Source organism: Argiope bruennichi, chromosome X1 (genome assembly GCF_947563725.1).
Source record: "Argiope bruennichi chromosome X1, qqArgBrue1.1, whole genome shotgun sequence".
Taxonomy (NCBI): Eukaryota; Metazoa; Arthropoda; class Arachnida; order Araneae; family Araneidae; genus Argiope; species Argiope bruennichi.
Window position 1 is genome coordinate 19,492,216 of NC_079162.1, and position 14,779 is coordinate 19,506,994.

General features: G+C 28.9%; 1 protein-coding gene across 2 annotated transcripts in view; it reads right to left on the bottom strand.

Moving 5' to 3' along the window:
• Positions 1-14,779, bottom strand: part of LOC129959019 (glutamate receptor ionotropic, kainate 2-like) — a 105,210-nt gene that overhangs the window by 30,674 nt on the left and 59,757 nt on the right. Inside the window, exon 8 of one of the 2 annotated variants that reach the window (XM_056071789.1) lies at positions 2,412-2,486. The exons of the other annotated variant lie outside the window; for it this stretch is intronic. Coding sequence (XP_055927764.1) covers positions 2,412-2,486 — 75 coding nt within the window. The remainder of the gene's footprint in view (positions 1-2,411; positions 2,487-14,779) is intronic. 2 annotated transcript variants of the gene reach the window in all.

Consider the following 14,779-nt stretch of genomic DNA (forward strand, 5'->3'; position numbering starts at 1 on the left):
TTATTCTTTAAAGTGAAAAAAATCATAACCCGAAATTATTTCTCCTCTTTACACCACACAAGTATCCGAAATCTATAAAAACGACCTAGAAGATCCCATAACTACTGCTAATCGCTTTGTATTCTTAACGAAAACCTAATTTTTGATTAACTAATAGATTGAATGAGATTCACGACATTATTTCTTATGGTAGAATTTTGAGATTTTCCCGAAAGATGGCTGCTGACGGGATTCTGGAATAAAGCTACGATGATTGTAACAGGAACGATAAAATGTATTTAATGATTTTTATTCGAATTACCAAATGTCATTGCCCTAATCGTGGCATCTTTATGATTAAATCCCTTTGTATCTTCTGAAAACTGCGCTTCATAACATAGATATTTGACAGAATATGTCATTTCCACGAGCACCTGCCAATAAAATTGTGATGATTACGAGCTTAGAGAGTGTAAAGAAATCCATGGCAAGAATTTCATTCAATCAGCGACACAACGCCGTTTTATATCAGATTTTTTTAAATCATCTACTGCATAGAAATTTCAAATACGTGAGGTTACATTTCTAAAACTAAACTCCCACTTCCATTTGGGAGCTACTTATATTTCGGAGAAATAACATGTCACACCCAGGACTCTGCCTGATAAATTTTGTCAATAAAAATGTTGTTCCCGTTTTTTATTTGACCTTATATTAATACAAGAGAAGAACACTTTCCTCTCAAAATTAATTAATATATATATCAATGATTAATTTTAGGAAATAATAAATATTATGGAAAAAGTTTATCTAAAAGGGAAATCAGGCAAATCAAAACAAATAAAAAAAATCATTAAAAAATTGTGGATTGCCCTTTCAGATACTGTTAAAACGCCGATACAAAATTCAACGGTTTTCAATGATTTTCTTCCTCAAACATTTTAGAAAGTGTAGAGTTTTAAATTTCAGAGATTTCCATGTACCAAAATAATTGTTGCCTTTCTTTTAGAATTAAAACTTCTCTTCAAATAATTTAACATAAAATTTATGCATCAAATGTATTTATTATTTTGTAATTAGAAAGCTTTTTGGCGAAGGAAACGATTACTATTTTATCTTGAATTAAAGTGTTTCAGCCTCTTTTCAAAAAGGAAAATTTGAATCTAAAATATGCCCATAATCACATATAACTTTTGATTGTAAATGCAAAATGTTCAGTTTTTCTTTTCAAAATGCTTTCAGAATGCAAAAATGCTTCCATAATTAAAAATTATTAAAAGTAAACGAAGAAAAAGGTGACCAAGAAGTAAAAATACATCTCAATTTCTCTTTCAATTCAAATTGACCAAAATGAGAGAATGGCTTTGTGTAGTCAATTATCTTTTCTTCACTGAGTTTAAAATGATAGAATCTTCTCTGGTGTTAATCTAAAACTTTTATTCAGTCAGAGCAAGATTTTCTGAACTTTAAATAAATATTCTTTTTTCAAATGGCATGTAAAAGTTTATTTTGAGCATAAAAATATTTTTATTCTTTTTTTAGATGTCTTACGAAATACTGGTTAAGTTACGTATCAGTCAACTTTTAAGATTTAAATATCACCCTATTTTGTTGCCTGTTACACGGTGTTACAGTTCGTTAATTCCGACACGTTTATATTACAAATCATTTATAGCAGGATCATTCTAAATTTTTATGCTGTTATTATTATTTTTCCCTAACCATCCTAAGTGTTCAAAAAATTAGTAATAAAGTAATTTTATTACTAAATTGAAAAGAATCCAACCTTCTTTTGAATCCAGTTCTTATTCAACCAGTTACATTATTCCAATTACCATTCTTACCAATAGAAACTGCAATGAAATGTAGCTTCATTTACTAAAATATCGCTGATTTCTTTCTCTGATTTCACACATCTGTTTTGTTCCCTATCTTTCTATCGAAGAGATCTAAAGCAGAACTCGTCGAAAAAATTTCTTGAATATTAAAGAAATGGAGTTTTTCAAATAGGTCATTGGGATGACGTAAAATGCTTAAAAAAACTAAATTAATACGAAACTTTTGTAAACTGATATCTTTTGAAAATTTAAAATAATAAAGATTTAAAGTTTTTTTTTTTCTTTTTAAATAAAGATATTAAAAAGGAACGTTATAAATTTCATGATTTATCCTACGTTGAAAATTGCCTCCTAATATAGAAAGGAATGTTCTTCTACTGAAAATGATTTTTTTAATTGAACAGCTTGTTCTTTTTACTTATATGAGTGAAACTTACTTTGTTTTCAATTACTTACCTTCGAATTCGTGCAGATATGTGTGTAGTGAAAAACAGAGAAAACACACTAAGAAAGCAAAGACTAGCATTTAAGGCATTTTTTGTCTAGTGAGGAAAAGGGATTAGAATTGGGCGGATTGATTTCATGTGCACTCACATTGGCCACAGTGACATTAGCGAGACATCTGCAGGGAGGTGCGGCCCGTCTATTTAGACTAGCCCGATAGTTGGCCTGCAATGCGAATATAGGAAATGAACGGCCACTCTCTCATTGCAAAGACAACAGAGAAAACAATGGTATCAAGAATCTTGGGAAACATATTTTTGAGAAAAACAAAACAAAAAAACATAAATGTCGTCGTGCGCGATAAGCTGTTAGAATGAAGCCACAGGTAAATACTTAATGGATCTCTACTACACAAGAGGATCTATGTACACATGCAATAAAAATAAAAGGACAGAAAAGCGAATTAATTAGACTTATTGACAACAACAGTGCTTCTCTAAAAATTTTCGCATGAGGGTGGGAAACAACCAATTAGAAATTGCATGGAAAGTTATGCATTTTTTATTGTATTGCCATGACAATTTTAATCTTTAAAATGATAACCTTTGAAATATTTATTACAACTCTTTGAAAACATTTCAGCTACTTCAAACCAGCTATTTCAAAAAATTAGATTCATTCTTTATATATGAATAATCTATTATAAATATGACTATTTTCTGCTCGGAATGTTTGTAAATAATCGTTAAAATTTAGAGATCATCCATTTCATTTTTAAACTATCTAATGTTTATTTAAGTAAATTTTGTTTTCTTTTCGAATTAAAGTTTAAAAAAATCATTTATATATCATTGTTAACGATCGAAAGAAATCTTCTATGGAATATTATCTAAATTGTATACAATCGTTCGTTTCAAATTTTACTGCGATATATAGTAAAGAATATTAATTCACTACAACATCTAATATTTATTATACCAGCCTGTATGGTCACTCTGTTTCGCTAAATATTTTTATTAACTAACTATTTTAAAGCAGAAGTATATCAAGGCTAATTTATAAAAATTATTATGTCTAAGATAGAAGTGAGTCAAAAGCGAACATCCTCAGTAGAAAGCAATTTATGAAGGTCATCATGAGATTCAGAACATCTTGTGATTGATATTTTTAGTGATCCGATAGATGACAAAGATCAGCCAAAAGTTTAATTAAAAATAATTTCTTACGCAATATTTTTTTTTTTTTTTTTTTTTGCAAATATTGAAATTTTCTGAGCTTCAATCTTGCAACGGTTGAGATAAGAAAAATTACTATCCAAATATTCAAAATGTTTTTAACATAAAAAAAAACTGAAATTATTTTTATACTATTAAAAGGATTTGATGTTATAAAACGATAATGGTCAAGTCAATGATGAATGCATTCATCATCAATTTGCAAAATATTAAATAAAGATTCCTTAAAAGTCTGTATTTACGAATAATAATCCGATTAAATGAGTGGATGCTGAGTAAGTTCTACTCATAATAATGATGATAAAGATATTTTTAAAGAAAGCATTAAAATTAATTACTTTTAGGGAAGCGAAAACTTTCAGTTCTTTAGAGCTTTATTCAAGAATTAATTCTTTAGGAGGAAAACACCTCAGTATAAAACAAAAATAAAGAAAATTAAAGCGGTTTTTTTTTTTTTTTTTTTTTTGTTGTTGTTGTTGTTAAAATTATGTCAATCTCCTGCATCTCCGAAATATTTTAGAAAAACTGAAAATGTCCAGCCTATCGCACTATAAAAAAGATGAATTATTTCAATATTTACAATCAATTAAATGTTCTTAAAAATAGTTTAGGTTTTATGCCGTAGACAGTATATGCCTAAATGAATTGTTTTAAACTCAATACAGTTAGAATTTTTGTACTGTCCATTTATCATCTAAGCATAAATGCGGTATTTATATGAATGCGTCACAAGTTCTCAATATTTAAGAACTCAAACTTTTCAACATTGTGAACCAATTTTTAGAAATGAAATTTGTAGCTGCCCACTTAACACTCAGCGCATTCCATTTTTACAGAGACATGATCTTCACGAAAGGGAATTTATAAACCCAAAGGAATTTTTTTTGTAAAGAAAAGACATCTATTGATATATTTCATATTACAAAAAATATACGTTTTAATCAAGCTTTTAAGCATATATCACAATTCTGTAAATTGTGAAAAGATACCCATAGATTCAAGATTTTTGTCGGTAGAGAATTTTTGTTTCAGACTAAAGAACAGTTTTTTATATGGGGGGGGGGGATATATCGTCGATTTTAATGGTAAAATCATTACCAAATGTTATGAAATTACCACAAACACATCTCAAAATTTTCCCCAAATCATTTGCAACTTGAAATTAATCTTCCAGTTTTTCTAAAATTTACTCATTTTAAAATAAATTAAAAATTAAATATTTTCCGCCTAACGCGACTATTTCATAACGTCACTTATGCAATAAAACACCATTTGTTTCTAAATTGCTAATGACTGCAATCTCTTGAGGTGAAACTGAAACCATTTTACACTCCGCCATGATATTTTCATAAGAAAACTTCTTTTTCTTTCTTTATTTTCTGATAAACCTTTCAGAAGTTGCTCTAGAATAAGCAACCAGTTTACTAACTTTTTTAGATTTCAGTTTCATTTTTTTTTTATCCTGCTTAAAACTTATTATTTTTGATTCATTACTTAACAATATAAAACCAAATAAGGAGAAAATTATTTACCTTCTGAGATAAAAAAAAAAATAAAAAGCATTTTTTTTTTTTAAATTTTTTGCTCGTGAAAAATTTGATTACGGATATATGCTATGTGATCAAAAGTACCCGAACGCTTTAAGATTTACGCATTTTAACGAAATTTTTCAGAAAGGCTGTCTGAACTGTCATTGAACTTCGAGCATATAAAAAATATATTTGGACTCATGTTTTTCCGTGAAGATTCGAACATGAGAACATTTACAGTAACAACTGCAAATTGTGGAAGGTGAAAAAAAGACATTAATCTCTTTGAAATAATCTTAATATTAACTTGAAACTTGAATTAACTTAACTTGAAATATTTGAATAAATATGGGCATATTAATAAATAAAATGTAACTACGTATGCTCGAAATATAGCATATTTTTCCTTCATAGAACTTCAAAGCCAGATACATTGAGAAACTTATACAAACATTTCAGTTGAGCACCATGAAGAATTAGAAAGCGAGTGACATTGCAATGAATGGTTCAGATGGTCTAAAAGACGATAGGTTTCGAACAAATGATATTCTTTAAACTTCAATCTTTAATTAATTACACTAAATTCTATAAAAGATTAGAAATATACTAATCATCTTTCCATTTTTATAAATTAAGTGCACGTCCCCAATGGCATTGAATTAGGCATCATAAATAACAAAAAAATGTGTTATTCTGCTCACTATTGTTTGCACAAATATTAGATTTGGTACATTATTTATCTAGATTTATAAAATAATTAAAATCAGAAACTTCCGGACACCTACTTTGCTCTTCCTGAAAATACGTTAATTATTAATATGGGGTGCGCCACTTTTTACAGCAACGACAGCTGTTATTTCAACAGAAAGGCTACCCAATATTTTGTTTCTGAAATATTTCCGAAGGAATTATTTTCAATTTTTGTAGCAAAACTTTGCGACTGACGCGAGTCGCTGCGACCTAACTCGAATTCCGCGTTTCATTTCTTTCCACAGGTGATGTATGGGTTTGAGGTCCAGTCTCTCTTTTTCAAGATTCATATCAACAAATTTATTCCTGTTCAAAAAATACGAGTTGGTATGGACCTGATCTGTTTCAAATTAATTTTGCAGATCTGCCGGATAAATAAAGCACAAAAGTGTCATAAACATTTAATTATTTTGTGAATCAAGTTACATAACGATAAAAATCTAATTTTTATTGAAATATTAAGGAATAACATAATATATGCTTTTATTATTGATGCTGATTAACAGCAATTTATAAGTATTAAAGGATGCTTTATATTTCTAACTTTTCACAATATAACTATTCTAAGATTAAAGTTTAAATAAAATCTATTTTTTGAAAATTCCTTGTCTTTCAGCGTCTTCTAGAGAGCAATTGAAATCATCTAATAGATGAATGGCCGCATTTTTCTGAGTTTTCATGGTCTTCAATTGGAATATAAGCTACCCTACACGTATGCCTTTGAAATTATGGAAGGAAAGATATGCTATATTTAGCGCATTAATATATATTTTATTTTCTAAAATTACTCTTAGTATTATTTTCTTAGTATTTTTCTTCTTGAGTTCGGGACCTTAAATTTCTTCTCAACCAATTCTGCATGGTAAAACAGATGTTCAGGTGTTTTTTACATGGTCGAAGCTCAAAAACAGCTTATCCAACCTTTCTGGAGAAATTCGAAAAAAAATGCATAAATCCAAAAATGTCCAGATATTTTTGTTCACATATTGTTAATCAAATGATAACTAAATAGAGCAGAATATTATTTTAAGTTGTTTAAAATGTAATTTGTTGTTGTCTGTAATGTTTAATAATCTGAGAGTAAGATCTCTTACAAAAGAGAAATTTATTAAAATCTTATTTTTTGTCAAGAACTAAAATTTGAGAAAGAATAAAACAGTAGATCGGTTTCGCTGTGTCATTCCTACTTTGAAAAGCTTAGTACGAGCATGAATCATTTTTTGCAAAGTAAAAAGTAGTTTAATTAAGAAAAGATATAGTGATTTTTTAACTACTTCTTCTCTTCCACCAAATGAGTATCTTAAAATAAATTGTGGGCTTATTGATTTCTAGGAAAAACACTTTTGATAAATCTCGTGATTAATTTCAAAAAGAACAGATAAGAATTCATTTATAAGTAAATTATCTACATACGCATGTTTACGAAACACTATTTAAATAATTTAGACAGTGCCATGATTTCGACGAATGAAACGACTAATGAAGAAGAGAGTTTTCGGCTGCTTTATGATGTATTGATGTTATAAGTTATGAGATAAAACAAATAAGCTCAGAATAAGCAATAATCAAGTTTCATTAATTTTTTTTAGGAAGACAAAGAATGAAACTCTTGCGAAAGCTTAAAAACTATAAAGGTAAAATGATTTCTCAGGTAAAAATTATTCTTAATAACTGAGAACAATATTGCGTATCTGTAAGCGTCAAATGAATGATTCAAGTTTAAAGGCATATTATTTTCCGGCCCTCTAGAAAAGGATTGTCAGACTTTTCAATTAACTTTGGAACTAATAAATGACCTGCAACTCTTCGCATTAGAATTTCTCAAGTATGTTCGATTAGATTCATGTCCGGAGAATTTGCTGTCTTACCCGCTAAATCTTCAAAACCGATGTCATCAATGCACTTGAAATAACATCGACAATCTTTATCATCCACAAGAATGAAATCAATCCCACAAAATGTAAATCTATATACCTATAATCAATTACAGCGACTCATTTTTAATAATGTCCCTGTGGAATGACCAATAATATAAATAGATGCCAAACTGTCGCTTTGGGTCTTCCAAAGCAAAAACTTGATCAATAATGTAGAATTATTCCAAATGCTATATTTTCTGCTGAGAATAAGCTACATTCGGACATTCACAACGGGGAAAAATTCTCCGTTCAATTATTCTCCATCTGAGATGATAGAATCATTAGTCTATTATTAAAGAATCGCGAACCACAGGGTTAAGAACAAACTAGCATCAAGCAGTTGACTTCGAGTAGTTGCGGTTGAAATTCTATTGCCAGTAGTTTTCAGAAGGTACTTTTGCAAAAAATGGAAGGTCACAAGACAATTTCTTCAGTCCGTTTTTTTTCAATCCTTGTTTTGATCTTTTTTCTGCTCGCTTATGCCTTTATTTTTATTTTCAGATTGTCTGAAAATCTGCAATAAAAAGTTGCATTTGTAAATGTAATGCAATAAAAAGGCATCCGGAATAAAAAATTGCATTTGAACCAATTTTAATCGGCCAATGAGGCAACAAGTGTGGTATTCTGCTGAACATGTTTTTGAGACATCACAATGACTGCACATACATTTTATTGAAGTTCCTGCTGATCATAAAGAAACAAATTTTTTGCATGTTTCTTGTTAGCTTATCATAAACTTGATCAGTATTGTAGAATGTGTCCGGATATTTGCCAATCATCGTCTTATTGAAATTTTCATTTATATTGAGGGCATTAATATTAAGATATTTTTATTAATGGTATCCAATTAAAAAGGGTTAGATTTCAGTTCACACTGAAATACAAAATATATTGATGCATATTGTGGCCTCTCATTTGGCAGTTATAGAATATTTTCATGAACTCTTTACTCAACTATGTGTCTTTAATGCGAAGTTTGCGAAAAAGAAATCTGTAGAAACTGTACAGCTGGTAAAGCGTCGTAAAGAACACACTCTATATACAGCATTAAAACGCCTGTCAACTGCAATAAGGAAAGAGATAATTTCCAAAAACAATGCAGCACATATAAAGATAAGTGGTGCTCTCAATTTTGTGGTCAAAAGACCGACAGAGTAATTTTTATATAAAGATCTCTAAATGTTGTAAGTATCTGTGGAGACCTGAGAGCAAAAAAATGACTTTCTAGAGTACACAATCCATATTTAATAGGGCTCAAGTCATGAGATATACCTGGCTTCTCCATGTCTTGGACTGTTAGTTACTAAAAATAATTCATAAAAAACGCTCAGTGCAACTTAGAGTTCTTGTTTCGTTGGACAGAATTATCCTATTGCATATGGACGAGGGTGGAACATAGTCATCATGAGATTCCATGTGAAATGTCATGGAGATTTGTGAATTCACTTAAAGATAAGCCAACACGCCCACACATATGCCTTCAAATGTATATCTATTACAGATTATGAAAGGTTACAGGCTCTCAGCAAACCAAGCAAGTCTGTTGGTGCTTTGAAAATTAAAACTCGACTTACTATGATGCCTTCCACTGAACTGAAGTTCAGTGAAATGACGGCGTACCCACCTCTAATTGTCCTTCCTGTGACGCGAGGTAAACAGAGAACAAATGGCTGGATGCTACGCGTACACACCATCTTCAAGAAATCTGCGACCGTTCACTTTGAGATCATCTTTCTGGTAACTGCAACAAGAGAAAACCCAACTTGCTTTTAGATTGAGCTTCTTGTTCTTTATGCGTATTATTGTAAACATCAATCATATAGCCGAAGTCTATAAACTACAGAAGGACTCACACTTAAACATCATCTTCTTGCAAATGACCCTTTGAAGTAATTGTAATAAGTTGACTCTTTCAAATTCCTTTTATCACTGTATTTCCACACATATTTCCAAAAAAAGTAATTTTTAACATATGATATAATTTTTCAAAATTAGAGTTTGAGGGTTTTTAAATTGAGACACACTTGAATTTGGGCATAAATCAATGACAACTTTATATGGATATACAAAATTTCAGTTTATTCCTATGAGTAGAATTTCCGTAATATTAAGTTTTCTATGCTGCCTCTAAAAAGATACATTCATAAATTTCAAAACGTCAACAACTTTATATTTGACCTTCAGATACCACTGACCATGGCATTTCTTGTATCAAATATTATTTCCCACCTTATTATCACGTAAAAAAAAGAAATTTCAGCGACGGCAAATAACATTAAAACATAAAATAGGAAGTTTTCCAGTACCATTATATTTTATTAATAGTCTCTGTTTTTAAATCTTGTTTGAAATCTTTTCTTTGTGGTAAGCTAGAATTTTGCTCGTTAGCTCGTAGAATGTCTCTTACAGAATATAAAAAGTCATTGAATAATAGAATTTTTATTTCTTAATAAACACTTTCTTGAATTGTAAATACTTCATTTTGAAAAAAATTCTGTCAAAATTAGTTTTATTTATAATTATTGCATAACGAAAGAGTACTATTTTTTTGTAACAAGAATAATTAAGCTTTCTTACAAAAGCCTCAAACTTTATAAAATTTATCAGTCGCAATTGCAACTATTATAACATTGTTTAGAATAAAAAAAGAAATCAAATGCAGACGCAGAACATTATTAGAAGAAGCAATTAATATCAATTTTTTGGATACAAATTTTGTCTTACAATTATTTTTTATACATGCGAAAATGAACAATTTGAAACAGTTTTCATTGAAATATGGATTAACATTTCAGATTACCACCATTTTTGCCAGTATAAAAGCCTTTTTTACTTTATATTTAAAGCAGGGACAGAAGTGATTCAAATAAAATTTAAAAATAAATAAAATATCAATCTTCTTGAAAGTAGAGACGAATAAACGAAGAGTTTTGGAAAATAAGGTTTTGTAAGATTTCTTTTGAGATAAACAAATATATTTTATTACAAAATAATGCACAAAACTTCGAATGAAATTCATTTTTAAATTTTTATTCACAGAGAAGGCAAGAGATTATTAGTGAATTTTGAAATATTCGTGGTTATTATTTATTTGACCTCAATTAAATAACGCTCTTGATTTGTCAAATAATTCTATTATGAATCAAAGCGCTGTTTTTGCACCCTTCTGAAAAGAATTTTATAGATTGAATGCAAAAATTATATTGGTTTTTTGGTAAACCCCATTTGGAAATTCCATTCTTATGATTTTTTAACTCTTATTTATTACTCCATTTAATATATTTTATTGATGTATTTGTTTGTAAAAACTGCATTTTTCTATGCTATTTTAATTAAATTTATTTTGTTGTATTTAATCAAAAATGTTTTTATATAAAATTTCGATTATTAAACTGTTTGCTTTTAAAAATCTCCTGTTCAATATTTATTCTAATAATTATATACATAATATAATTGTTCTTTTAATTATTATTTATTTTAATATTTTATATAATTATACAGGCATTCCAATTTCTATTCATATCAGAACCAGCAAAATATATGACGGATCAGTAACTGAACTACTTAAAAATTGCAACAACAACGGAAATTAAAAATATATTGAATAATTAAATGAACATTGAGAGTGATTTTCATTCTCAGTTTGCAACATGCATAAATATTGTATACGGTAGTGACCAAAATTGTGAAAATCTTTTGGAAAAAGCATATTAAAAATTTGAAAGCTCATAACAGTGGTTGTAATTGCAATAATATCATGAAATCATATATTATTTTAAAGACATTTTAACCATGATTGTAATGCATAAATTATGTTTAATTATCAAACAATTTTTTAAATTATATCTAAATAACCAGATGAAAGAAACACATCTTTCTTTCATTGATAAGGCATAAAGAAGACAAGATTTTCTTCATTTAAATTAGTCAATGAGCATGAGTTTTTAATAGCCAGTGAACTGCCATTATATTATCAGTAGAATACAGGAATTGGCACCATGTTTTTGAGCTGAGAGGAGGTCGGTTTTATGTGTTTTTTGTTTTAGCTATGAAGTTGGCCACTGTTTTTTTTTTCTTTCTATTTTTTCCATTTTGTAAGCTATCCAAACGTAAAAATAAAAATAAATAAAAAATAGCACAAAGAAATAACTAATCACCCCCCAAAAAATAGATATAAAGTTTTACTGCTATATGAACAAAGTTTTAGTTATAATGAATTTAGAAAGAAAATTAGAGGAAATTTAACTAAAGGCAGCATTAAAAAATTTTTTTGAAGGAAACTTAGTTGCTATAAATTGCTATAAAATTGAATTGGTAAAGGCAGGAAAGGTGAAAAACACCAAATGATGACAGAATAATTAAAATACTATGTATATTTAATAGAAAATAATCTGGGAGTATGAAAAGCGAAATGGCGCAATATAATGCGATGCTGAGTATATGGATCTTTCGTCCCAGATTGTAAATTGTAAGAATTGTAAAAAGATTTAATTGCGCAAACACCCTTGATAAAAGGACAGCAGAATAATGGAGAAGTTTGATTTGAGGTGATGAGATCAAAATCTTACTGTATGGTAGTGATGGCATAAAATAAGTAAGAAGAAAAATAGGAAAATTTGCATTGCACCTACTATTATATATCCAGCTAGTTTTATGACAGGAGTTTTTATAACAGCAAAAAGAGTGGGCAGAATTACGCGATTAATGGAATACCCAATAATGCATTAATATAATGCTATTTCCTAAACTACTATTTTATGCATGTGATCAATTACGCAGATAAAGAAGAATTTATATTTCAACAGGATTCAGCTCCCTGACATGACGCTACTGTATGAAAAAACTGATTTCAAGATTATGATATTTCATTACTGATAAATGATAATCTTGGGAATGCCCCAAGCCTTAATCAGTCGAAGCTGACTAAAGAAACTTGCTACACGTAAGCAACGCAGCAATAAAACTTTATTAATGAAAGCAATATTTCCATCATTAGATCATATCACATCAAAGCAGCTAAGGAACTAAAGGCAGTGTTGAATTCCACTGAATGCAGTTACAATTGATGTTGCAGGTTTACCAACTAAGAATAAAAAGCCAGTATTTTTCATATGCCATTATTCATATGCTTCCTTTTTCTTCTTAATACTTGCTATTTCAGTACAACATCCACTCTAAAGGTTATTCTTTTAAATTCCTTTTTAAATTATTTTGAAAACGATAGATAAATTTATGGTATTTCTCTTAATGAAATTGCTGTCATGAGTCATCAAATCAATCTAAAAACAATGCCCTCTTTCTACAAGATTTCCACAATTTGGGTCATTACTGTTCGTGCAATGAAATATCGCAATCAAATCATTTACATAGAAAACTAAGTACCCGGTTAAACATGGAAGAAAATTGGCTTACTTTTATCAGTAATTATTTATTTATGTGGCAGTGAATTGGTGTTCCAGTTCCTGTCAATTTGTGAATATTAATCGATGATAATAGAAGCAGCATATACTGATAAAGTAGGAAAAGGAAAAAATCACTTGTTTTTTCTCGTTATCGTTAAAATATTAATTCTAATCTTAAAATTAATAGTTCTATCAAACAATAAAAAATATATTCAATTTTATTTCTTTCGCTCATTTTCATTTTGGTGCTTTTAGTGTAATGAAGATTCAGGGTCAGATCCAATTTAGGCAAAACTTCCAGTGTTGCAGAATATTTTTTGAAGGAAAAAAAATAAACAATGTTTTATTAAAAATTTCCACAGTAATATTTTGTCATAAATTAAGTAGCAATGGATTGCAAACTTAAAAAAGACTTAAACTTAAAAGATGCTTTTATACAGTTCGCAAAAATAAATGAGAAATACTATTACCGACTTCTATAGAATATCTAAATATTATATAGCTAAATAAGGAAATGATCCCTTGACAGAAAATTTAAAATATCTCACTATATAATCATTCTGTATTAACTAAAATTTGTAATGCGAGCTATTTTTACATGAGGAATCTATTCATGACATCAAATAGTTTTGCCAAAGGAAATTTCTAAGTTTATATAATTTTAAATATGTAAAAAAGCCCTTATAAAAATTTTAAGTACAAAATCTTTTAATGCACATTACTATATTTAAGATGCTATTGTTAGTTTATACGATGTCAGCAAAATAAAGTTGAATGGCTCCTTTCTTTTCCGCGACTGTACATTCTTATTTTCATACTAGTATATTTAGACTGCTTAAAATCAAGTCATTTAGATTTCTGGGCACTTTTTTCAGATTGCAACTTTTTCTGTAAATTAAAAAAATCAAAGCAAATTTCTTATCGATTTAATTCTTTTTTAATGAGTTATTACTTTTATGGAGATTTTTCATTGGTATATTTAAATCCTGAGCATTTGGAACTTACTAAAAAGCAAAAATGACAAATATTTATGTAGTGAAATATTTTAGTAGTAGATTTTGGATATTGAATGTGAAAGCTAGCGCAGTTTGATAATAGTCCGACCAAAACTTCTTTTTCCTACCAGTTGCTGAAAATCCTACCAGTTCTGAGAATATTAGAAAATCCTTTCTTTCCATTAGTCTTCTACCAAGTAAGATCCTGAAAACATATTCAAGTCTTTAAAACGAACTCCTTTTTTTGCATCAGATGCCAGGTTACTTCAATGAACTCCAAATGATAATCCCATAATGACTCACTTAAACAATATATTCTGAATTCCTCATTTTTTTTTCTAGTCAAATGTTTTGGATACGTTTGATTCAAATTATTTCGTATGCAAGATGCGTCGTAAGTGCGTTGAAGCTGTAAAAATTTATTTAAAAGAAAAAATAATCATTTGTGAATCAATGAAATTTAGAGGATACTGAGGTGAAATTTAAAGCAAATTTATCAAGTTTTTATTTAAATCGTTGGATACAGGTGGATTCTTCATTCAATATTAGCAGCATGCTGTCTTAACCGAATTAAATTTGATTAATCAAGCTCTTTTACGGAGCAGTTTATCAGCAACTATGACACTGCGATAGTTTCACATGATGAAAGAACTCAGGGCATATTTAAGGATTTATTTAATTTTTTGAG